Source organism: Macrobrachium nipponense, chromosome 29, assembly GCF_015104395.2.
Source record: "Macrobrachium nipponense isolate FS-2020 chromosome 29, ASM1510439v2, whole genome shotgun sequence".
NCBI lineage: Eukaryota > Metazoa > Arthropoda > Malacostraca > Decapoda > Palaemonidae > Macrobrachium > Macrobrachium nipponense.
In genome coordinates, this window is record NC_061092.1 from 11,037,550 (window position 1) to 11,065,049 (window position 27,500).

The following is a 27,500-nucleotide window of genomic DNA, read 5'->3' on the forward strand; positions in this document are numbered from 1 at the left end:
AGTTAAGAATAAATTACACACACACACACACACACACACATAACATCTACATATTAACTTTAATTACAATTTTCACAATGACAGACAAGAAAATATACGAATATATCTTGTACAAAAGCCCCTATTTCGCGTCATCAAAATACACGTTATCTCAAAATACATTTTACCACTTATTCGCCGACCTTAAAAAAGAGCGACAGACCCAAGACCAAAAGACGGAGGGAGGAGGGAAACGAAGATAATGAGGATGAGAGAGGAAAGTGAGGAGGAATTACGACAAGAGAGAAACGGACGTCCATGAAGACGGATGAGGGTTAGGATAAAGAACGAAAAGAAGGAGGTGGAATTGGAGAGAGGATAATCATAAATTAATGAAAATACCGAGCCACATATACAGAAAAAGAGGAATTGGTTGAAAGACGAGAAAATTATTATTCTTTCACTAACGGGGAAGAGAAGAGAAGAGAGAGAGAGAGAGAGAGAGAAGAGAGAGAGAGAGAGAGAGAGAGAGAGAGAGAGAGAGAGAGAGAGAGAGAGAGAGAGCTTTCAAAGTACGTACACTAAATTCTTAGCCAAACATCTTATCTTCCCAATTTTTTAAGACGTTTTAGGAAGATAGTGGTGGATCGGGTATGAATAAAATTAGTATTGGCCAAAATATCTATTAAGACAATTTGTACTTAATAAATATCGAAGTGTTTAACAGTGAAAGAGATTATGGTAACTCCACTATCTGCTTGGTGGTCTGTATGTTTTCCTAGGAGCATTATATTAAATATATATATATATATATATTATATATATATATATATATATATATATATATATATATATATATATATAATATACTACATAAATGTGAGTGATGCGAACTTGCAGTGGAATACGCTGATCCACTCACGTCAAAAAATAACCACACCAGGATGTCATCCATCTCAACAGCTCAGCTGAGGAGTGTGGTTGTGGACTTGGGGGGGGGGGGGGGGGTGGGGGGGGGGGGGGGGGGGGGGTGGGGCGGAATGAGTCCTATGGGACCCGCGGATATTGCAATAATAAAAGAAGGGTCTGAATGAAGGTGGAAGGAGACTGTTTGCCGAGGTTCCTAGGTTGCAGAAAGGAGAAGAACGTCGCCATATTGGGAAGTGTCTCGAATCTGCAACAATGTTTGCATTAAATGAAGATGAAGAGATAATGAATAATTAAGTGAGAATTATGGAAGAAAATTGAAGAACGGCCGTTGAGAGTAACGAAACAACACAAGCTTCAGAGACGACAGTCCTCCACCAAGACTGGGCAACTCACCCCTAAAAGCGCTCTCTCTCTCTCTCTTTTACTAAGTAATGACGAAATCTGATGCAAAACTCTACGGTGTTCGCGTGTATGGTTTCTGTTTCTCGATCAAGGATACTGATACCTATAAACCTAAAATATTCACAATCTAACAAATAAAAATATCATAAATAAACCTTAAAGGTCTTACAATATTCAACCTAAAGCCTTCAATATCTAACAAACAAAAATCTCATAAATAAATCGTAAGTTTTAACATATTAAACGTATAACCTTCAGTATCTGACAAATAAAAATCTCATAAATAAAGCGAAAGTTATAACATATCAAACCTATAACCTTCACATCTGACTAATAAAAATCTCACAAATAAACCGTAAATGCTTTAAAATGTCAAACCTAAAACCTTCAATACCTTACACATATTCTGCGTCTCAATCAATGTCAGACGCCATGACCTTTGTCATGCATTCCTTTGCAGGTCACCCTTCAACATCTGCCACCTCATCCCTTTCGAGTGACCGTGAATCACGGCCATATCGACCACCCTCCCTCTAGGCTCCGCCCTCTGCAATCTGACCCTTCCTATGACCAGGGGTCACTGACCACCTTGAAAACTTCGTTGTCTCCTATCTGAGATTAACCTGGATTATTATTTTTGTTCTATTGTGACGCTATCATTGGTCTCTATTATCTTTCATTTATCAGTGGCTTCCATTATTTTTAATTATCAGTGGCTTCTATCATCTTTCATTTATCAGTGGCTTCCATTATCTTTAATTATCAGTGGCTTCTATTATCTTTCATTTATCAGTGGCTTCCATTATCTTGAATTATTTATGTCCCGGGGTTTCTGCATCACGGGAAATGACTCGGGTGCATAATTACGTAAAGAGGACTCCGATGTTGACAGTATTCCTCTAATTCAACCAACTGACAGTTTCAAAGTTACTGCCGTCATTACACACACACACACACACGCACACACACACGCACACACAGATTATTGTAAGAACGTGAAATGCATTAATAAAACTATTGTATACACGCACATTATGGATATAATGTATATATATAGTATATATTAATATATATATATATAGAATATATATATATATTATATATATATATATATATATATATATATATATATATATATATATATATATATACTATAAAAAACTGGTGTCACAAAAAATATGATCATTTTGCGTGTGTTATGTGTGTGCGTCTGAGAGGAGAGAGAGAGAGAGAGAGAGAGAGAGAGAGAGAGAGAGAGAGAGAGAGAGAGACCTTACATCTTGTTCGGGTTGCCCCAGGTCCCTCAGTGTGAGGCACCTCTAATGTCTACCAGAGAGTTGCTAGTACATCTTAGGATATATTTTTGCATCTTCCAATCTTGGATGGTCTGGGATGCAGCTTAGATATTTGTCGAGCTTATTCTTAAACACATCTACGCTCACTCCTGATCTATTCCTCAAGATGAGCTGGCAACGCATTGATAGACGCTGCATTGTCGATGCTGGTGCGTAGTGGATTAATGTCCTGTGTGCTTTCCTTATTTTTCCTGGTATTGTTTTGTGTACTATTAATCTACCTCTGCTTGCTCTTTCTGATAATTTTAGTTTCATGATGTTTTCGGCAATTCCTTCTATCTGTTTCCATGCCTGAATTATCATGTAGCGTTCTCTTCTCCTTTCTAGACTATATAATTTTAAGGAATTGTAGTCTTTCCCAGTAGTCAAGATCCTTAACTTCTTCTATTCTAGCTGTAAAGGATCTTTGTACTCTCTCTATTTGTGGAATATCCTTTCGATAGTGTGGGTACCATACCATATTGCAATATTCAAGTGGACTACGAACATATGTTTTATAAAGTATAATCATATGTTCAGCTTTTCTTGTTTTGAAGTGCCGTAACAACATTCCCATTTTTGCTTTACATCTTGCCAATAGAATTGCTATTTGATTATTGCATAACACGTTCCTATTCAACATCACACCAAGGTCTTTAACTGCTTCCTTATTTGTGATTGTCTCATTATTAGGTCCCCTATAGGAATATAGCTTTCCTTCTCTGTCTCCATAATTTATTGATTCAAATCTATCAGAGTTAAATACCATCCTATATACCTCTGCCTAATCATATACTCTCTTATGGTCTCTTCGTAGCGTGTTCCTATCTTCATCACAAGTAATTTCTCTACTTATTCTTATGTCATCAGCGAAACTACTCACTACCGAGTCCTTAACATTACTGTCTATGTCTGCAATCATAATAACACAGTAATGCAGCTAACACCGTACCTTGTGGCACACCGGATATTACCTTAGCTTCATCCGATTTCTCATCATTTGCAATAACTGTCTGTTTTCCGTTGTGTAAAAATTCTTTTAACCATCTTCCTACTTTATCCGCTATATTATGTTTTCTAATTTTCTTCGCTAATATATTATGATCTACCTTGTCAAAAGCTTTTGCAAAGTCTAGATAAACCACATCTGTTTTCATTCGCTTTCCATACCTTTTGTATATGTTCTCACGGTGGACTAAACAATTGGGTTTTATGTAACTTTTTCCGGGTAACGAAACCATGTTGTTCCTATATTAAACAAATTATTTTTATTAAAATGTTTCATAATATTTTTCTTCATTACCCTTCAAAAAAAACAAACACTTTCATAATATGTTATGTTAGACTCACAGGCCTATAATTACTTGCCTCTAGTCTTGATCCACTTTTGAAAGTAGGGGTAATATATGCTAATTTGTGCTCATCATAAATCTTCCCTGTATCTATACTTTGCCTTAATAATATTGCAAGTGGCTTTGCGATAGAATGAATTACTTTCTTTAACAAAATAGCAGGGACACCATCAGGCCCTGCTGCAGCTCCATTTTTAATTTCATTAATAGCCTGCACAATATCAGCTTCATTAATATCTGTCTGCTAAATATTCACTATTTTCATCCCTTACTTCTATATCATTATCTTCATTATCAATTCTAGGGGTGAATTCTCTCTTATATCATTCTGCCAATATGTTCCATATTTCCTTTTTTTCATTCGTTAATCTCCCTTTAATTCTTAGAGGGCCTATTTCTATTCTTCTTTTATTCATCTTTTTCGCATACGAGTACAATAGTTTGGGGTTTTGCTTGATATTTACTTGGGTTTTTTCTTCCAAGTCCCATTTTTCATTTTCTTTAGATTCTATAATCTTTTGTTCTGCATTTTCTATCTTACTTTTTAGTTTGATCACTTTCCATGCATTTTTTTCTTTTGCAAGACCTTTTTTCCACTTTCTGATTTTCTGAAACAAGATCCTTCTGTCTCTTGGTATGCATGACTGACGTTTACTTTTCTTCTTTGGTATATATTTATCCACTATTTTCTCTAATATTTTATATAATATCTCCGTATTTACCTTTATATCATCCCTTACGAAAATGTTATCCCAATCTTTGATTAATTCTTCATCATTTCTTTTGGGACCATTTTAATTTTTATTTTATACTGGGAAGTTGATATTTTCCATATCCTTCCCACTTTTTTTCTTGCTTATCTCTGTTTTCACTTGCTTTGGAATGGACTGTTAATTCTATGACATTATGGTCTGAAATACTCGCATTATAAACTATTATTTCTTTAACATAATTTCACCTCGTTACACAAATACTAGGTCTAAAGTATTTTCCTTTCTTGTTGGCAGGTGATTTATTTGTTGAATGTTGTATTCTAGTAGCATATCTAATAGCTTTTCGAATTGCCTCTTATCTTCTGCACTACTATTACTCTCTTTTTATATGTATAACTACAATCACAATCTCCTATTCGTTCTTTCCAGTCTACGAAAGGAAAGTTAAAGTCTCCGGATAAGAGAATAGTCCAGTCTTGTGATTTCTACATATATCATCCAATTTTTCTATTATTGTGTCAAACTCTTTAGTATTAGGGGGTCTATATAGTTATTATGTTCATTAATTTTTGTTTTCAGATTGCAAAATTCTACCGCTATTAGTTCACATTCTGAGTTACTATATTTCTCATATATTTTTCCTTGTTTTTTGTCTTTCCCATATATTGCGGTTCCCCCTTGATTCCTATTTTTTTTTATCTGATCTATAAGTTTGGAACCCTTTTATTTGATCGTCATTACCAGTCTCTTTTCTTCTCAATTTGGGTTAGTTCTTCTAAATACTCTATTTTTCTTTTTGAGTTACTCGTAACTGAACCCTGCGCATTCATCACTATGATGGTTTGCGTATTATCTCCTTCATTTAATATGGGTAATAATAAGGATTTTCCCAAGTCTCTTTCATGTTCTGGTATGTTGTTCTTTTCTTCATTTCCAGAAATTCTGACACTAAAAAATCCAAATTTTCCATAATATTTTATATTCCTTCATCATAATTATTCATTTTGTGTCTGAATCTGCAATTTTCTCCGTATCTGCAATATCCCCTAGCATCGTACATACAGTATTTCTCTCTTAAGCTGTAGTATCTTGGAGCTGAGGCTTGGAAATTCTTTGCTGACACTCCATATCGCGATGATGGCTTGCTTTTTTCCTTCACCTCATGTTCTTTGTTCCTCTCTTTATTTGTTTTTTTCCTATTTCGGATTCTATTATTTAATTGATTATTTAATTGATTTTGATTCATGGCTAAAGGGTGCATATATTTACATTTTTTGTCGAACTTACATCCTTTTCCTTCTTTTAGGTTTTTGCATATTTTTGGATGTGGATCTCTGCAATCATCCTCATAGCCGTCTAGGTATGCACATTTACCATAGATTTCATAGTTGTGACATACCTTGGGATGTTTGTAGTAACATCTTTCTCCGAATCTGCAATTCCCTCTTTTCAAAAGGGTGCAGACTTTGTCTTTCTTGTCTTTGCTTTCCTCTTTCCCATCAGTGTGCAGATCTGCATAGAGTCTCTTCGGGATTTTATTTTGTGTTGTCATGTCGTAATTTATTTCTTCGTATGTATGCTGCTTGATTGCCTCATATGTAGTATCAATGAGTATCTCTGCATCCATACTCTTATCTTGTTCTTTGTTTTCCTTATTTTTTATATCATTTCAGTTTTGTTTTCTTCTCTTCCGTTTTCCTCTTCTTCTTCTTCTTCATCCTCAACTATCTGTACATTAAGTCTTGATTTAATAACATTCTCTATCCATGATAGACATGTTGAGCAAAATATTCTGGTATCCTTACTCGTATTTTCCATTACTTCAGCACATTGAGGATGCGTTGGAATGTTGCATGCAGAACATTTTCTGATCAGGTTTTGTGGATTGACTATTCTATACCACACCTTACACAGTTTGCATGCTTTTGGCAATCTTTTTCCTATTGCATTAATTAGTATATTCACAATGTTCACCTTATTCATTTTCTTTGTTAGAATATGTTGATTGGTGTAAATTTTCTTTATATGAGGAGAGAGAGAGAGAGAGAGAGAGAGAGAGAGAGAGGAAATACCCCTACAAACTGGTATCACAAAAACAATGATCGTTTTGTGTGTGTGTGTGTGTGGAGGAGAGAGAGAGAGAGAGAGAGAGAGAGAGAGAGAGAGAGAGAGAGAGGAAAGGAAAATACCCTACAAACTGGTATCATAAAAAACAATGATCGTTTTGTGTGAGTGTTGTAGTTGTGTGTGTTGTGTGGTGAGAGAGAGAGAGAGAGAGAGAGAGAGAGAGAGAGAGAGAGGGCGTTAAGACACTTCCATAAACCAAATGGCAATTCTGGGAAGCCGAGGTCTTTACTGTACGCTACCAAGACGGAAATTGGTCCCAAGGAGAGAGAGAGAGAGAGAGAGAGAGAGAGAGAGAGAGAGAGAGAGAGAGAGAGAGAGAGAGAGCATATTCTCTAATCTCACTCTCTGCTTACATTTGGATACTGGCTGAAAGAGCTCTAGAATTCAGATTTATTTATAAATTGTAATTGAATGTGAATAAACATACATTTAATTTATCATTATCATTATTATTATCAATAGAAGTGTCAGTAGCAACTATAGTAATTCAAATGAAACATTAAAAACATTGTAACGATAACACAACTTTTTACATTCCCTACCACATGCTAACATGATCATGTTGAAACATCACACACACACACACACCCTACAATAGTGATTCTCTCTCTCTCTCTCTCTCTCTCTCTCTCTCTCTCTCTCTCTCTCTCTCTCAAAATTTCCAAGACTGTTAGCGAATCCCTTATCTTTGTTCACGCGGAGACCAGCCCTTGAGAACTGTATGCTCAGAGGCGCTGACTCCGTAACAGATGAAGAAGAAGAAGAAGAAGAAGAAGAAGAAGAAGAAGAAGAAGAAGAAGGACAGAATAAACTAAGGAGTATACTAAATCGAAAGGGTCAACATAAGAGGCTCGAGTGGTTATTGCATTTATCATTTTATTTTACAAATTGTATATATTGCTTGCTCTGAGAGCTTTTATTGATGACAACGGATGAACGACTCTCTCTCTCTCTCTCTCTCTCACACACAGATAGATATTTTTATTGACCACAATACAAAATATATGAATTTTACAAAAGAGTATTTGGTCCAAATTACAAATTAAGTACAGTAGATTTTGTACAATCTTTTATACAAAAACTAAATTAATTTCTATTACACATATATTGTACTAAAACCAAAACCAACTTTAAACCATAAGCCTTCTAAACAAGTTCCTGTAATTAGATTTTACACATTATAAAAAACGTAGGTTACATTCAATACAAGGAAAGAAGCTTAATGTACGCAACACACATACTACATGTATATTTTGATCTACCACAGGCCCATTTTAAACTCCTCATGTTATCATTTTTCAGTAATATGAGTTCCATGTCACATATTTCATTACAATTCATAGATTACATGACCCCTCACGTGCCTACGTGGTCTCTAATGATTAGATATTGACCTAAACCGAGCTTTTAAATTTGTAATTGAATACTTAGATCCTCTAGAGAGAAAAAAAAAATCAATTTGTCTACACCAAGAAAACAATTTCACCACCATGAGTTTACGTGGGGCTGAGATAAAGTAGTCAAAATCATAGAATACTATAGCTGGATCACTTAAGGAAGAGCCCTATGCCTACGAGACGTTTGTTTGGCGGGCGCTGATTGGCTGGGAGCAGCCTACCTCCCGGTACCAGCCAATCAGTGGCCGCCAAACAAACGTCTCGTAAACATACGGCTCATCCATGAATCTACCTAAAGTGAACCTCCTATAACACCTTGCATACACGTACGTATATCCTTTCCGCACGAAAGATATTTGAAGTCTGATTTAGAGCCCTAAAGATACTCATTCAAAACGAAAAGCCAGATCTTTATATAAGATCTCCGGCTCTTAATTCACATCTTGCAGGAGCATCTGAATAAGCGAAGGGCGTTCGAAGGAGTGTGTAAGATCTGCAGAGAGAGGAGAGATGAGAGAGAGACGAGAGATGAGAGAGAGAGAGAGAGAGAGAGAGAGAGAGAGAGAGAGAGAGAGAGAGAGGAGAAAGGGAGCGCTAAAGATGAAGCCAAAGGCTTTTTATGTGCTTTTTTTTTTTAAAGGATTTACAGTGAAGGTCGCTAGAAGACAGGGCATAGGCTTTTGGAGATGGTTGTGGGAGTGGAGGGGGGAGGAGGAGAGGGGGAGGAGGAGAGAGGGGGAGATGGGGGAGGAGGAGGGGGAGGGGAGGGGAAAGGGGAAGAGAGGAGAGAGAGGGAGGAGGACATAGCCTCAGTTAGACAGCAGGGCAAGATCCTTTAAACTTGATGATATTTAAATTTGACGGCTTAGGCCCGGAAGGACGCCTTGAAGGAGTAGGTGGTGCCTCCCTCCTCCCTTACGACCACGGCGGGTCAGTTCCTACTTAGAAGAGGAGGAGAAGGAGGAGGAGGAGGAGGAGGAGAGCAAGACGAGGTGGTGGTATTCATTGCAAGAGTGCTCCTCAATGCTTGCGCTCAAACGATCAAGACGAGAGGCACTCTGCGATTTATAGCCAGATGGAGGACTGACTGAAATCTCAATGAGGTCGTCTTCTCCTCTTCCCTTTCTGTCTGTCTGTCTGTCTGTGTAGCTCACTCTGTCTTTCACAGTAACTATGTAATTTTATCTGTCTGCTAGATATAGACCCGAAAAATGTTTGTTCAATATTTGAGACTCTACTGAGCATATTTAATTACAAATATCCCACTTGCTACATAAAATATAAATATATAAAAACTAACACATACAAGTAATATATATATATATATATATATATATATATATATATATATATATTATAGATAGATAGACGTGTGTGTATGCATGACTGTGTCTGTCTGTGTAATACTTGTACTTTTATGTCACGGGAATGTACTAAGCTGTCTTTAGTTAGGTTCATACAAGATATGTAAACATTTTCCTACGATGTCTTCCCAAGAACGAATCATAATCAGAGAGAGAGAGAGAGAGAGAGAGAGAGAGAGAGAGAGAGAGAGAGAGAGAGAGAGAGAGAGATTGTTTCTTGTTATTTTGGCTACGAACTAAAAGGGAGAAATTTTAAAGAGAGAGAGAGAGAGAGAGAGAGAGAGAGAGAGAGAGAGAGAGAGAGAGAGATTGTTTCTTGTCATTGTGGCTACGAACTAAAAGGGAGAAATTTTAGAGAGAGAGAGAGAGAGAGAGAGAGAGAGAGAGAGAGAGAGAGAGAGAGAGGGTGTTTCACTAATTGGGCGTTTTACAAATAGAGGGGAGGGGTGAGTTGATGAGACTGATTATCAAGGTAGTAAAAAAAATAAATTTAATGTACTGAAGTCAATTTCAGTAACTATTCCTTAAAAACGAATTACTGAATTCTATTTTTAATTTCAAGGGATCAATGTCTGGTAGCAGAAACCAAGCAGACCCGGCTACCCCTTCGGCTCACTTAGCTTACTGAAGAAAAAAAAAATCAGTATTTTGAAACTATAAGATTCAAAACATTGACCCTGTATTCTTCCATGAATACCGCACGCATTCCTCACGCCCAAGCAAACACAACAAATGCAGTGCAATCAAACAAGCATTTTTAACTGGAAGTGTCAGGTGGCACCCAGGTGACACCGGAGTTGCTACGATATCGACCACCAATGAAGTCGCTTGAAATCGTGCCACTGGGATAATGTAAATTAAGGAAGGAGAGAGAGAGAGAGAGAGAGAGAGAGAGAGAGAGAGAGAGAGAGAGAGAGAGAGAGAGAGAGAGGGGTCATTAATTCGTTAACGTATTTTCAGAATACCAGAGGTGTTGTAGCAAGTAGAAATCTTTGCGCTCTGAGAGAGAGAGAGAGAGAGAGAGAGAGAGAGAGAGAGAGAGAGAGAGAGAGAGAGAGACTTATCGTCTCCGTTTACGGATGAGTTTTATAACCCAAAGTTCACTGGGATTTAATTAATTAGCCAATATATTTTCATAATCACAGCAGTGTGGTTTAGACAACGGTAAAGAAACTTTGCACACACACACAGACGAAGGGAGGTTACCCATTATTTCCGTTTACTGATAAGTTTTACAGCCTAAAGACCACTGGCATTTAATTAACTCGCTAATGTATTTTCACATTCCCAGAACTATTGTTTTGACTATAATAGAAACCTTTGCAGAGAGAGAGAGAGAGAGAGAGAGAGAGAGAGAGAGAGAGAGAGAGAGAGAGAGAGAGAATTTAATCAATTTTTGGTCACTGGGTTACTGATGACGCCAGCTGTGTTTTGCTAACACACGTTGCTCAGGGAAAAAAAAAAATCATTTCAAGGACTGTGGAATTCATACTAGACGCTTACTGGTGTTTTAGATGAAGCTGAGTTATGAGAGTACACGCCCTTACCTCCAAGCGACCTTCAGGTGTGGTAAAGCATTAAAAAGGTATAAGTGGCCTGGTGTTGACCTCTGAATGCCTGCAAACCGACGGAAACCGATCGTACCTGACACAACTTAGTCCAATTTGTGGAGATTATTATTATTATTATTATTATTATTATTATTATTATTATTATTATTATTATTATTATCATTCAGAAGATGAAACCAATTCATATGCAACACGCCCACAGTGACCACTGACTTGAAATTCAACCTTACACAGAATACGGTGTTCATTAGGAAGAAGTAAGATAAGGCATAGGAAAATACAGAAAGAAGAGAACTAGTCTTCAAAAACAGGAAATAAAATAACTTCTTTTAGGTAAAGAGGCCCGTCGAGGACCACTGAACTCTGACCACCCAACCGAATCCGATCCTGACAGACTCAAGTTCCTTAAGTTTGAGATGAATTTGTTGTCAGATACAGGACGTAAAGTAATGGGGTCTCTTGTGTTATATAATTCCCCAAGTTATTACTCATCATCACATCATTCTGTTTTAGGGAACATCTCTACGCATTAATAATAATAATAATAATAATAATAATAATAATAATAATAATAATAATAATAATAATAATAATAATAATAATAACGACTATAAGAAAGCCTTCGACATGATACCACACACATGGCTAATAGAATGCCTGAAAATATATGGGGCAGAGGAAAACACCATCAGCTTCCTCAAAAATACAATGCGCAACTGGAATACAATACTTACAAGCTCTGGAATAAGACTAGCAGAGGTTAATATCAGGAGAGGGATCTTCCAGGGCGACTCGCTGTCCCCAATTACTCTTCGTAGTAGCGATGATTTCCCACGACAAAAGTACTACAGAAGATGGATGCCGGGTACCAACTCAAGAAAAGAGGCAACAGAATTAACCATCTGATGTTCATGGACGACATCAAGCTGTAAGGATTGTATCTGGGGACATCAGGATGGAGTTTGGAATAGAAAAATGCGCCTTAGTCAACATACAAAAGGGCAAAGTAACAAGAACTGAAGGGATAAAGCTACCAGATGGGACCAACATCAAACACATAGATGAGACTGGATACAAATACCTGGGAATAATGGAAGGAGGGGATATAAAACACCAAGAGATGAAGGACACGATCAGGAAAGAATATATGCAGAGACTCAAGGCGATACTCAAGTCAAAACTCAATGCCGGAAATATGATAAAAGCCATAAACACATGGCCAGTGCCAGTAATCAGATACAGCGCAGGAATAGTGGAATGGACGAAGGCAGAACTCCGCAGCACAGATCAGAAAACCAGGAAACATATGACAATACACAAAGCACTACACCCAAGAGCAAATACGGACAGACTATACATACATAACACGAAAGGAAGGAGGGAGAGGACTACTAAGTATAGAGGACTGCGTCAACATCGAGAACAGAGCACTGGGGCAATATCTGAAAACCAGTGAAGACGAGTAGCTAAAGAGTGCATGGAAGAAGGACTAATAAAAGCAGACGAAGACCCAAAAATATACAGAGACAGGAGGATGACAAACAGAACAGAGGACTGGCACAACAAACCAATGCACGGAAAATACATGAGACAGACTAAAGAACTAGCCAGCGATGACACGTGGCAATGGCTACAGAGGGGAGAGCTAAAGAAGGAAACTGAAGGAATGATAACAGCGGCACAAGATCAGGCCCTAAGAACCAGATATGTTCAAAAAACGATAGACGGAAATAACATCTCTCCCATATGTAGGAAGTGCAATACGAAAAATGAAACCATAAACCACATAGCAAGCGAATGTCCGGCACTTGCACAGAACCAGTACAAAAAAGAGGCATGATTCAGTGGCAAAAGCCCTCCACTGGAGCCTGTGCAAGAAACATCAGCTACCTTGCAGTAATAAGTGGTACGAGCACCAACCTGAAGGAGTGATAGAAAACGATCAGGCAAAGATCCTCTGGGACTATGGTATCAGAACAGATAGTGTGATACGTGCAAATAGACCAGACGTGACGTTGATTGACAAAGTCAAGAAGAAAGTATCACTCATTGATGTCGCAATACCATGGGACACCAGAGTTGAAGAGAAAGAGAGGGAAAAAATGGATAAGTATCAAGATCTGAAAATAGAAATAAAAAGGATATGGGATATGCCAGTGGAAATTGTACCCATAATCATAGGAGCACTAGGCACGATCCCAAGATCCCTGGAAAGGAATCTAGAAAAACTAGAGGCTGAAGTAGCTCCAGGACTCATGCAGAAGAGTGTGATCCTAGAAACGGCGCACATAGTAAGAAAAGTGATGGACTCCTAAGGAGGCAGGATGCAACCCGGACCCCCACACTATAAATACCACCCAGTCGAATTGGAGGACTCTGATAGAGAGAGAGAGAAAAAAAAAATAATAATGAAGTGGACCATCTCTTAACCGTGTCCTGTTAAAAAGGATGGCTGCATTATGCGAATTATAAGATTAATTCGCATGATGCAGCCATCCGTTTTTAATAATAATAATAATAATAATAATAATAATAATAATAATAATAATAATAATAAACCCTACCTTGCGGTGGAGGTTTCGCAATCTCGAAGAGCACTGTCCCCGTGTCCATGTCGCGAATTTTAAACCTAGTGAAATCTATGTCGTAAATGTTGGCCTCTGGCGAACATAGATAATCTGGAAGGAGGGAGAACAAAGAAAATGGTTAGGAGGAAGACACGACTCTTTCTAATAATAATAATAATAATAATAATAATAATAACTAATAATAATAATAATAATTAATAATAATAATAAATAATATACCAGCTACATGCTGATGGAAATCAGATTGCAAGACGAAATGAGAAGACTCTAAAAATTAGACGCCGTGGGAACAGCTATAATTTTCAAAGCTACTGCCCTTAGAGAAGGTTTCAATAATAATAATAATAATAATAATAATAATAATAATAATAATAATAATAATAATAATAATAATAATAATAATAATATAATATTAGTTCACGTTCATTCAAAACAACTTGGCATAACTTATTTTTCATTTACATAAAGCTGAGTCGTAGAAGAACGAACGACTTTTATTCTGAAGTCAGGTCCTTCATGCACCATGACTCATGTCCTAACCGAGCTAATGATATTTGTCTCACGTATCACTGGATATTCTTCAACGAGATGCCTCATTTCCTTGACCTTCACTGACGGTCGATTCCACAGGAGTTACGGCTATTCCAGGCTAACCTTCTATAGTAGATTCACATCAGCCGCGCATTTGATGTCTAGGCCAATCCCTTACGACGCTCCTGATTGGCTGTTGATAAGCTAATGACAGGGCTGGAATCGCTCAGTCTCTCTCGTAATTTCATATGGGTAGGATATATTTTCCACGTCTCCCGAGGGATACGTCTTTCAAAAGCATCCGCCAGGAGAGGTGAAACATAGATCCTACTCATGTGAGCTCTCGAGAGAGACTGAGAGTTTCCAGCCCTGTCATTGGCTTATGAACAGCCAACCAGGAGCGTCGTAAGGGACTGGCCTAGACGTCAAATGCACGGCTGATGTGAATCCACTATAGTAGTGTGACATAGTGCTGGCGTCGACTACTTCACTAGGACCTTCACCACTCGACGCTGAATTTACGTGGATTGTGATGACGTCTACGAAACGTATTTTACGCTAGACAGATATTTTACTCTAAAATGGGTCGCAGCCAATACATAGAAGTGCATAGGGGTATTAGTAGCCTCTCTCAAGGCATTGGTAACGGGAAAGATAACATGGATGAATCTGGAATAAATTGTTTGTGCATATGTATATGTATATTATAATATATATATATACATATCATATATATATTATATATATATGTATAAATTCTTGTTAAAAAACAGGAAAGTCTCAAGATAAAAGGCCCACTCGGTTTATCTAAGGAAAATCGTCCTTACCTTTTAAACCAGTGTTTTAATGGGCCTTATAAATACATGGAAATATATATATATATAATATAATTTATTATATATATATATATAAGTCCTATATAATATATTACACTTTATAATATAAATATAATATACCCTATGTATATATTATAATATAACAAACACATATAATATATAAACATAATAATAATATATTAATTAATATTAATATATTAATATATTATATATAATATATATATATATATATAGTTTTAGATGGGTAATTATATATATATATATAATATATATTATATATAGTATGCCCTGTTTTGTATGTAGGTAGGTATATGTGTGCCGGTTTGGATGAGTACGTTATGTCCAAGTCAAAAGTAAAAAATCTGTAAGAATTACGACGTCGAAGCGTTTGGACAAACCTGAATAACGCAACGGAGTTTACGGATCGATTTCCGAAGCCAAAAATAGGCCCGGATGACTTTTGTTACAATAGGAGAGAGGAGAGAGAGAGAGAGAGAGAGAGAGAGAGAGAGAGAGAGAGGAGAGCGAGAGAAGAGCGTATTTCCAAAGTTCACATTGGAATAAAAAAAGTGGAACGACCATCCCGTCCAAGACATTTTCAAACTCGACGCTCGACAGACTCGATAGCTCGATTTCCAATGAAAGCCGATCGTAAGCGGTTGTGGTAAAATATAAAAAAAAGGAAAAAGGAAAAAAACTCTGTAATGCTGCACCGGATATTGCTTTTCTATAATTAAAAATAAAAGCAACGTCCTTACATTTTTTGACAGGGAATGTGATGAATTACTGACATATTGCTTAGTAAGACGTCGTTTATGAATCTCTCTCTCTCTATCTATCTCTCTCTCTCTCTGTACACACAACACAATATATAGTAATATATATATATATATACACACACATATAGACATATGTATATATATATTATAAATATATTATCTATATATATATATATTATATATATATCTTTTATATATATGTATATAGATATCTATATATATATCTATATATATATATATATGTCATACACATTCATACATACAGAGATAGATACGTAGATAGTACTATATCCACCGGAATTCCAAGAAACCTTCAATGGCTTCAGCCACAGCGTCATCTCAAGGGAAGATCGGTCACCTGGAATTCTGATTAGGCAGCAAGAATTCATAGTTGGTAGCTTATACGACATAAGCGTTCAAGCGAGGACGGGGGGTGTGGGGGGTAGTGGGGGGGGGGGGGGGGCGGGGGGGGGTCACCTTTTGAAATGTTGCGGTTACAGCAGAGAAAACAAATGAAACGGCATTGACTGGTCAAGGTATGGGCAGGAATCCATACTGGGTACTTTTAAATTCTTCAAAGTTTTCGGAGGTAGGAGCGAGTGAATATCTTCGTAACTACTAGCTCTCTCTCTCTCTCTCTCTCTCTCTCTCTCTCTCTCTCTCTCTCTCTCTCTCTCCTGACGTATCAGAAGAGAGAGAGAAATCAACGGAAATCTATGGCGCATCACTATACTGTGACCAGAAGTAATGAGTAAAAAAAAAAAAAAAAAAATCCACAATACTGTAGTATATGAGAGACCTTTTCCAAAATACAAACAGGGTTTGAAAAAAATAAAAATAAAATAAGATTCGACCGTTTGCCAAACGGTCGTCTTCGGCCAACTTTGCAAACGGTCGAAAGCCCTCCCGCCTCCCCTTTTTTTAAAACATTTTTTGCATTTAGGAAAAATACAGCCTCTCACATACATTACTGTGGCTTTTCACTCACGAATGGAAATGACTTGAAACGAAACGACGAAGCATTCTCGAAACTTCCAATATATTTCGATCACGAACGTTAAGGAACTCTCTACATTTCCTTGTGTTTTCTTAATATTCGAATCTAGCTCTTTTATTTTATTTTTTTTAAGATGTGCTTCTGTGATTTCTCAATGGATTCAACTTAGAATATTAATCAGAAACATGACTACGTCGTCAAAAGCAGTCTACATGATCCATTTCGTTTTCGTCCTTTCGGTACAGTGTTTATTCATTCTGTTGATTTAGATATATCATTCATTTATCTATTCCTCTTCCTCTTCCATCTTGTAAACCTGGAGAAGTATCTGAGCTCGTCTCTTCAAGCAATGCAAAACTGATTTCAAATAAGTTACAGCTTCTACTTCAAGCTATGACCAAATGATTCTGCAGATATATATATAAGAGATAGCATCAAGCGCCTGTCTAAGTAAGAAGCTATAATCATACAAAATAATGCTTAGCTGATTTGCCAAAATGCAAGCTTTCTCGCGCGTGCAATTATAGCATCAGATATAAATACGTTAGGAAGCTTCAAATACATCTGAGATAATAACAGACTATCTTGATCAACCTACACATGACCTCAGGTGACCGCGTCTTCAATCAAGCATTACTGGAGGCTATAATTATCCCGACTGAAAGCCTGTTGATAACTGGCAGATGATAGACTGCTTTCTTACACGAAAGTAAGCCATCGCTTTGGCTTAGATTGATCTAAACAGGAATGACCACCGTAGTTCCTATTAGGTAGTTGCGATGCCATTTCATCGGATACAGACAGTTGAAAATTACTCATGCAAGATCTTCTTAGTCACGTATAATCATACAGTTAACTAAGACAGATTACGATTAAGGGTCCTAAATAATTTATTCATACATTCATACATACATAAAACAGTATTAGCTCAACTATGAAGTGTTCTTAAGTATGCATGCATTATATACATTACATACATCAAACACAACGTATCCACATTTTACGCTCAACTATAAAGGGGTTTGAGTATACATATATACATACAATACATTTACAGTATACGCTCAACTATGACGTGTCCTTAAGTATACATACATACAATACATTTACAGTATAAAGGTTAACTATCACGTGTGCTTAAGTATACACACATACATACAACACATTTACAGTGTACGCTCAACTAGGAGGTGTCCTGAAGTACGCAAGCATAATATATATTACATACATGCACATATACATGCAACCAAAAGGTAGGTATAAGCCGGCCCATGATGAGCGCACCCAAGACACTTACCTGCAAATAATTAGAGAGGAGATAGCGTCGCGTCCCGGCCAAAATTAGGACGCGAAATTCCTGCCTTACAACCTGCTGAGATTCTAATCGATGCATATAACTTCACAATATGCCTCTAATTTCATCTTGGCTCTTCCTCATACACGAAATTTCGGCCTAATTGCAAATTGCACCCGCATGGGGGGGGAAATTAACCAATAGAACTCGATTTTTTTCCTCCCTCTTAGTGATGTCTTCTAATATTGTGGGTGGAAACAGTTTTTTTTTTTAAGGGTAAAGGCCGATGGAATGGGAAACCTAATGCCCTTTTGTAGCCCAGGATCGATGAAATCAAGAAAAAGGAAAGTAATTTTTTTTTACAATTTTTTTTATGGATTTTTTTTGGGTGGAAAGTTTTTTTCTTTTTTAAGGGTAAAGGCCGATGGAATTGGAGATTTAATGCCCTTTTGTAGCCCATACTCGATGAAAACAAGAAAAAGGAACGGAAATTTTATTTTTTCTTACATTTTTTTGTGGCAACAGATTTTTTGATGGAAACAATTTTTTTTCTCTTTTTTCTGAGAAAAGGCCGATGGGATGGGAAACCTAGTTCCTTTTGTAGCCCAGGCTCGAAGAAAACGAGTTAAATGATTAATGGTTACGACTTAACTAGGAGGAAATCGATACACTTTCCGCCTCTTATGAAAAAGAAGGTTATAAGTTAGTAAATATAGAGGCAGTGTTGTCTATTCTATACACATTTCTTTCCTTCAGGTATGTACATTAAAGGAAAATAATACATAAAAGTCAAGATTAACTTTACGTCTTGCTGATTCCCTACCGAGGGAATCTATACATGCACTTATAAAATTCCACCCAACATCACGGAAGGATATAGCACAATAAAAAGACGATAAACAAACAAAAATAAATAATCACCAATACAAAACAAACAATACAAAGCAAAAAAATATACTTAACACATTGAACTGTCTTGGTCTTGCTAAAAATAACATAAACAGGAAGAGTTGACGATCAATCGGGTAGAAAGCGCAATCATTCTCTCTCTCTCTCTATCCCTTTATCCACTTTTATTTTATTATCTTTTCTCCTTATTTCATTCTCCATTTTCTGTTACCGTCCCTCCATTCGCCTCTCTCTTGTTCCGTTTATCGAGATCCTTTCCGTGTTTATCTACTTTTATCCATTTTTTATGATTTTTGTTTGTTCTTTATTTTCGTCTTCAGTTCAAATCATTTACTTGTCTTCCATCTCTCCATTCTTTCCCTTTTCTCCCTTGCACTCTCTCCTATCATTCTTTTCTTATCTTTTTTCGTTTTCTTAATCCTTTCTCTGTGTATCCTTATTCCCCTATACCATCCAATTCTCCTTTTTCCTCTCGTGATATGAAACCATCAAATACTGTAAGATTCTAATGAATATATATATATATATATATATATATATATATATATATATATATATATATATATGTGTGTGTGTGTGTGTGTGTGTGTGTGTGTATACACACATACATACATACATACATATATATATATATATATATATATATATGATATATATATATATATATATATTATATATATATATAAATGGGAATAATATACTTTGAACAGGAAATCTAGAACCAGTCGACCACCTGACTCAAAATAAATATGAAAATAAATAAAGGCTCCTGTATACGCGCAACTGACTCGAAACAGATTCAAACAATTGCAGAACAAACAACATGCTCGCCTCCGTACCAGTCAAACAATTGTTATATATATATATATATATATATAATATATATATATATATATACTATATATATATATATATGATATATATATATATAATATATATATCTCTAATAAAAGGAGCCCATAAAAACACCAAAATATAGAGAAAAAGTACTATATTTCAGAGACTGCTGTCTCCCTCTTCAGGTAGATGAATGAGAAAAGTTTACAGAAAAGGTGGTATTTATACCAAGAGGTCCATCCACAAACAAGCCATTTTAAGTCACCCCGCTGATAATCTTCCTTTAATCTTCTTAAGGGTTGGTTGAATGAAGACGTTGTCGATCGTGTCCGAAATCCATGCTCCTTTTGAGATGTTCATACCTGCCTCTCTTTTATTAAGGCCGATTCCATCATTTGACTCTTGTACCGGCAGTTGCTGCTATAAATTACACGTGACAAATTCCAGTTTATTCTATGGTTATGTCATTTATATGGTTGAAAATAGCCGAGTTCTGTTGTCCATACCTATCTGACCGTTTGTGTTGTATTAATCTCTGGGGAAGGGATTTACCTGTAAATCCGATGTAAGATTGGTCACAGTCCTGGCATGGGATTTCGTATACCCCAGAGTCCTTTGGAGATGTCTTTTGTTGGACGTTAATCAGGGATTTGGCTAAGGTGTTTGGGTAAGTAAATACAAAAGGGTTCGATTTTCCGAGGGGGTTGGTTATTCTCTTAATCGTGTCCAGGTGGGGAATTATTATTTTATTGTTGGGTGTATCTCTGGTCTTGTCTTTAGGGGGAGGGGGTCGGTAGAAAATTACGTTTGCTTTGTGAATTGCTTTCTCAATTATATGGTCAGGATATTTTAAAGACGAAAGTTGCTTGCGAATTAGTTCAAATTCTTTTTCCAGGAATTCTGGGGAACAAATTCGTAAGGCTCTTAAGAACAAGTTACTAGCTACACCTATCTTGATAGTAATGTCATGATAGCTAAAGTAGTGAATGTATGAAAGTGAGAACGTTGGTTTTCTGTATAGGGTAAATTTGTATTCTGTCGTATCTCTGATTATTTAAAACATCAAGAAAAGGAATTTTGTTGTCCGTTTCCCATTCAACTTTAAATTTCGAGAGGAATTCATTGAAATTGCCCCACCTATTATTCCAAAATGTTAGGATATCATCCACGTATCTCATCCACAGCATGTTTTTGGGTTTTATTGCATTTATTACTGTAGTTTCAAAGTATTCCATGTACAGATTGGCTAGAACAGGACTTAAAGGATACCCATACTACACCCGAATTTTTGCTTGTAGAATGATTCCCCGAATGAAAATACGTTATTAGATGCACATAATTCAACTAGCTTTATTATTTTGTCAAGCGCCAATGGGAAATGATCTGAATAGGGGGATAATTTTACCCTTAAAAACTGAAGAACGTCTGTACTGGTACTTTAGTGAACAGGGAATCTACGTCAAGGCTTAAAAGTTTTATGTTGTGAAGTGGTATGTGCTTCTGAATGTGTGACAAAAATCTTCCGAATGTTTAATGTGACTGGGAGAAAAAGTGCCTAAAAAAGGGGAAAGGAGGCCAGCTAACCATTTAGAAATTTTGTAATTGAAAGCACCGGCACATGAAACGATGGGTCTGAATGGAAGATTGTCTTTGTGAGTTTTGGGAAGGCCATAAAAATAGGGTAATTTAGGATTAATTACTTTAAATTTCTCTAATAGTTCAATACTCTTTCTGTCTTTGCCAATTAATGCTAACTTAAGAAGAAAAAAACATCAAATCATTCGCGCAACAATTTAGAAAAGTGTAGAAACGAATATCAGAAGCTAAGATTGTTTTCATGACATAGTAACGGCACTGAACATAGCAGCAGCAGCCTCTGATGTTAAAGGGAAACAGGCGACGCCAGAACATCTGCTAAAGGTGAAACTGACACAGTGCAACGTTTGGACAAAATAGAAACTATAACAATGGATCAACCCCCCCAAAAAAAAAGAAGAAAAAAAAAAGATATTGTGGACTCTAGAATTTCAGCACAAATGGAAAGCCGACTTCTGCCTACTTGAATGTAGCCTTCCATTTATTTCTATTTCTCTGAATCACTTTACTTAAAAGATTAAAACAACACACTATTAATAACTATATTAATGTAAACACCGATAATCCATTAACCTACTTCAGTCTACAAAGCTAACGAACAGGTGAATTCTGAAAAGAGCTAAAAAACATAAATAAATAAACACCGAGACACAAAAGGTGAAATCTTTATAAAAAAAAAAAAAACACACACTGGAAAAATACAGCTCCTTAAAAAACAAAAGCTAATTCCCTACCGAAGTCGCCACTGGTCCTACCTTAACATTCAGCAAAAAGTCTTTTCCCCTCCCCCCTCCCCCTCCCCTTTCCCTTTATTTTTTTTTTTTCCCAGGTCCCCTCCCCTTTTTTTTTTTTACTTCCCACCTTCACCTGTCAGGTAATTGATGCCACGAGTCCAATGAGTCACAGATGCAGGTGTGCCGTTCCTAATTACGGCTTATCCGAAGAACAATCTTCGATACGTTCCCAGGTAAGCTACGGGGAGGTCATTGCTCGATAAGCCTCTGTTTTTATCGCATGAAAATCCGATGGACAATGGTTTGATCTTTTTTCTTTTTCTTTCAGGGAGTTTTTATCATTTTTGGTAGTGAGTCTAATAATCCTATTTTTAAGGAGTTTCATAATTTTTTGGGGGTGAGTTTGATTAATTTTTTAGGGAGGTTTATAATTTCTTTTTTTTTTAGAGTTTGTAATATTTTTTTATTTTGACTATTTCTTTTAGGGAGTTTGATCCTTCTGTCAGGGAAGTAAACATTTTTTTTTTTTTGGGGGGGGGAGGAGTTTGGGAGTAAGGTTGAAATTGTATGACACTTCATTCATGGAAAAAACAAGTATCTTTTCAGCTACCACTGCAAAGTTCTATCTATACTTGTCACGCCAAAGATCATGAATACATAAATCTCTCTCTCTCTCTCTCTCTCTCTCTCTCTCTCTCTCTCATGTATATATGTATGTAGATATATATATATATAGTATGTATGTATGTGTGTGGTGTGTGTGTGTGTATTCCTTCCTATATCTCTTTAAACTATAAGGGAGGAGAAGCTGATTTGGAAGACTAAACTTACTTTACCGATACAAAAAACCAGCCTTCAAGGTGATTAACTTAGAGAGGAGAGAGAGAGAGAGCGAGAGAGGAATAGGAGAGGGGAGAGAGAGAGAGAGAGAGGAGAGATGAGAGATGAGAAGGGAGAGGAAGAGAAGGGAGGAGAGGGGGGGGAATAACTAACATCATCTCCAGATGGGCAATTCTTTCATCTTTCCAACGGATGGAAATGGAAATGCATCTTATGGTTGGTGGTGGATTTGAAGGGGTGAAGCCGCGGGGGGGGGGGGGGGGGGGGGGGGGGGGGGGCTCATATAGTTACATTATGTGCTTCCTCCTCAGAGGAGCAATTTTCCCATGAATCTTCACAAAAAAACCCAGTGCGACTTACAACTGCACATATGTTTGTTTCGATGTTTCGCTGACACATACATACATACATACATACATACATACATAACATACATACATACATACATACATACATACATACATTACATACATATATATATATATATATATATATATATATTATATATATATCCACACAGAACAATGGTCATGGATGGATGTCTGAGAAAGAGAAGGGAGTGATGGAGAGAATTACCAAACACTGACTCTCCTGCAATAATGCAAGAGAACATCTCCCCGAAATAGCCGAGAACAGGATGCAGGCGCCTGCCTGCGTCTGTCTCTCTCTCTCTCTCTCTCTCTATATACTGGGTCACCTTCGAAAGGCCTCATTACGAAACCAACGTGCAATACCTGTAAATCCGTCTCTCACGGGTTAGAACATTATGGGGCATTAAGAGTTTTCTGGGCGTCGGGCTTTATTAAACAAGACTAGAGATCATTTGATACCGAATGGAATATAAAATTGGGGCCAAAGGCAAACAAGCGCTGGGACCTATGAGGTCATTCCACGCTGAAAGGGAAACTGGAAGTATAATGGTTCTTAAAGAAAATCTAACAGTTGCACTGTGAAACAAAAGGTGAAATCTTTATAAAAAAAAAAAAACACACACTGGAAAAATACAGCTCCTTAAAAAACAAAACCTAATTCCCCTACCGGAAGTCGCCATGGTCCTACCTTAACATTCAGCAAAAGTCTTTCCCCTCATTCCCCCTCCCCCTTTCCTTTCCCAGGTCCCCCTCCCACTTCCCACCTTCACCTGTCAGGTAATTGATGCACGAGTCCAATGAGTCACAGATGCAGGTGTGCCGTCCTAATTACGGCTTATCCGAAGAACAATCTTCGATACGTTCCCAGGTAAGCTACGGGGGAGGTCATTGCCTCGATAAGCCTCTGTTTTTTATCGCATGAAAATCCGAGGACAATGGTTGATCTTTTTTCTTTTTCTTTCAGGGAGTTTTTATCATTTTTGGTAGTGAGTCTAATAATCTATTTTAAGGAGTTTCATAATTTTTTGGGGGTGAGTTTGATTAATTTTTTAGGGAGGTTATAATTTCTTTTAGAGTTTGATAATATTTTTTTTATTTTGACTATTTCTTTTAGGGAGTTTGATCCTTCTGTCAGGGAAGTAAACATTTTTTTTTTTTGGGGGGGGGAGGAGTTTGGGAGTAAGGTTGAAATTGTATGACACTTCATTCATGGAAAAAAAAAAAAAAAACAAGTATCTTTTCAGCTACCACTGCAAAGTTCTATCTATACTTGTCACGCCAAAGATCATGAATACATAAATCTCTCTCTCTCTCTCTCTCTCTCTCTCTCTCTCTCTCTCTCTCTCTCTCTCATGTATAGAGTAAGTAAGTAGATATATATATATATATATGTATGTATGTATGTGTGTGTGTGTGTGTGTGTATTCCTTCCTATATCTCTTTAAATATATTGGAGAAGCTGATTTGGAAGACTAACTTCTACCAGATACAAACCAGCCTTCAAGGTGATTAACTTAGAGAGAGAGAGAGAGAGAGAGAAGAGAGAGAGAGAGAAGAGGAGAGGGAGAGAGAGAGAGAGAGAGACTAACATCATCTCCAGATGGGCAATTCTTTCATCTTTCCAAGGATGGAAATGGAAATGCATCATTATGGTTTGGTGGTGGATTTGAAGGGGTGAAGGCCGGGGGGGGGGGGGGGGGGTGGGGGGGGGGGGGGGGGCTCATATAGTTACATATGTGCTTCCTCCTCAGAGGAGCAATTTTCCCATGAATCTTCACAAAAAAAACCCAGTGCGACTTACAACTGCACATATGTTTGTTTCGATGTTTCGCTGACCACATACTACATACTCATACATACATACAACAAACACATACATAAATAATAATACATACATATAATATAGTATATCTTATATATATATATATATATAATATATCATAATATATCTATACGATATATATATATATATATAATAATATAACAGAACAATGTCAGGATGCGGATGTCTGAGAAAAGAGCAAGGAAGTGATGGAGAGAATTACCAAACACTGACTCTCCTGCAATAATGCAAGAGAACATCTCCCCGAAATAGCCGAGAACAGGATGCAGGCGCCTGCCTGCGGTTCTCTCTCTCTCTCTCTCCTCTCTCCTCCTCTCATATACTGGGGGTTCACCTTCGAAAGGCCTCATTACGAAACCAACGTGCAATACCTGTAAATCCGTCTCTCACGGGTAGAACATTATGGGGCATTAAGAGTTTTCTGGGCGTCGGGCTTTATTAAAACAAGACTAGAGATCATTTGATACCGAATGGAATATAAAATTGGGGCCAAAGGCAAACAAGCGCTGGGACCTATGAGGTCATTCCACGCTGAAAGGGAAACTGGAAGTATAATGGTTCTTAAAGAAAATCTAACAGTTGCACTGTGAAACAAATGTTAGGGTAGGGTGGAAAGTAAGATGGAAGAAAGGGTATATGAATGGAGGTGCAGTAAAAGGAATGGAAGGAGCTGCAGCTTGGGACCGCAGGGAGCCTGCAAAATTCTGCAAAGAACCTCAGGTAATGCCTACAGTGCGCCTACAGAGCATTTCGGTTAATCATTTTGATTACCGACATACGCTGATTTTATATGCATACATTACGCATATACATTATTATTTCACCTACGTAACCGATAACAGCTTTTCCTACAGGGATAGCACAAATCATCTTTCCAGACTATAATCCAATACAGTAATCACGTTTAAACTCCAAAAACTACATTATAATTTAAACATTCCATAAAAACCTACGCTACAGCAAACTTCTGTCGTATCAGTCCGTTACCAATTCTACAGAGATTTCTAAATCATGAAATGAAAACCCTGGACCAGAGAGTTTCCTGTACACAGCAGCTGATGATTAGGGCAGGAAATCCCGCAGAAAATTAAATAAAAAAACCCGCAGATTAATTAACACCGCAACAGGATTAATCTTTGGACATATTTCAAAGCACACGCTGGCATCCATATCTTCTGGACGTTCCGATCAGTGAAATTAAAAAACGTTGAGTCTGGCCGGTGCCTAGATGGGTGACCACCACGACAATCCAGACGACGTTGGCGTATAGGTTTCTTAAGATTTATATATATATATATATATATATATATATATATATATATATATATATATATATATATATATATATATATATATAGAGAGAGAGGAGAGAGGGAGAGAGAGAGAGAGAGAGAGAGATGAGAGAGAGAGAGAAGGAGGGGGGGGGGGGAGAGGGAGAGAGAGATGAGAACTCATCATTCCTACTTTTGGGGTTATGGGTCATCTCCGATGCCACATTTTTAACCGCCTTCGCCAGAATGTGGCCATTAATCAAATCGATGGTCTTCAAACCTTGGTCCATTTCATTTTCCTGCACCGTGCCGCCCTCTCAAGTTTCTCTATCTTGCAATAAATTGATTCAGTTTTGTGCATTTTTGAATGTCCAAAGATCCAAGTAATGGCATGTGTTATTAATTTTATATATATATATATATATATATATTATATATATATATATATATATATTACATATATGTGCATTTATAAATATATAAACATATACGTACATGCTACATTCTAATTTCATCAACATGCGTGTATATACACCTGCAGTGTCGAGCGTTATCAATAAATTCCACGAATTTCAACAAGGAATTTGCACATTTACAAGTACACATACACGAGAGATATACTGCATACAAACACACACACGCATAAATATACGGGAGAAATCTATAACAAGAAGACTCTTCCTAATCCTCTAATCCTTTCAGGTCCAGTCACAGAGGCCCAAATGATCACCAATCCTCGCTCTGAAACGATTAGGTTCGATGTATATTAGGACCATTCGTGACCTTTTTGTGTAAATCAGTGATGAACTCGAGTTGAGTGCGCATCATGAGCTGTAATGCTCGACGAAGACGTCAATCACCTATTCACTGACTCATTCATACTCATTCATCTGGGATTGTCATTA

At 37.0% G+C, this 27,500-nt stretch overlaps 1 protein-coding gene across 1 annotated transcript in view; it reads right to left on the bottom strand.

Annotated features, from left to right (window-relative positions):
• Positions 1–27,500, bottom strand: part of LOC135206123 (protein unc-119 homolog B-like) — a 127,725-nt gene that overhangs the window by 23,629 nt on the left and 76,596 nt on the right. The window contains exon 3 of the mRNA XM_064237365.1: positions 13,734–13,847. Within this exon, the coding sequence (XP_064093435.1) occupies positions 13,734–13,847 (114 nt within the window). The remainder of the gene's footprint in view (positions 1–13,733; positions 13,848–27,500) is intronic.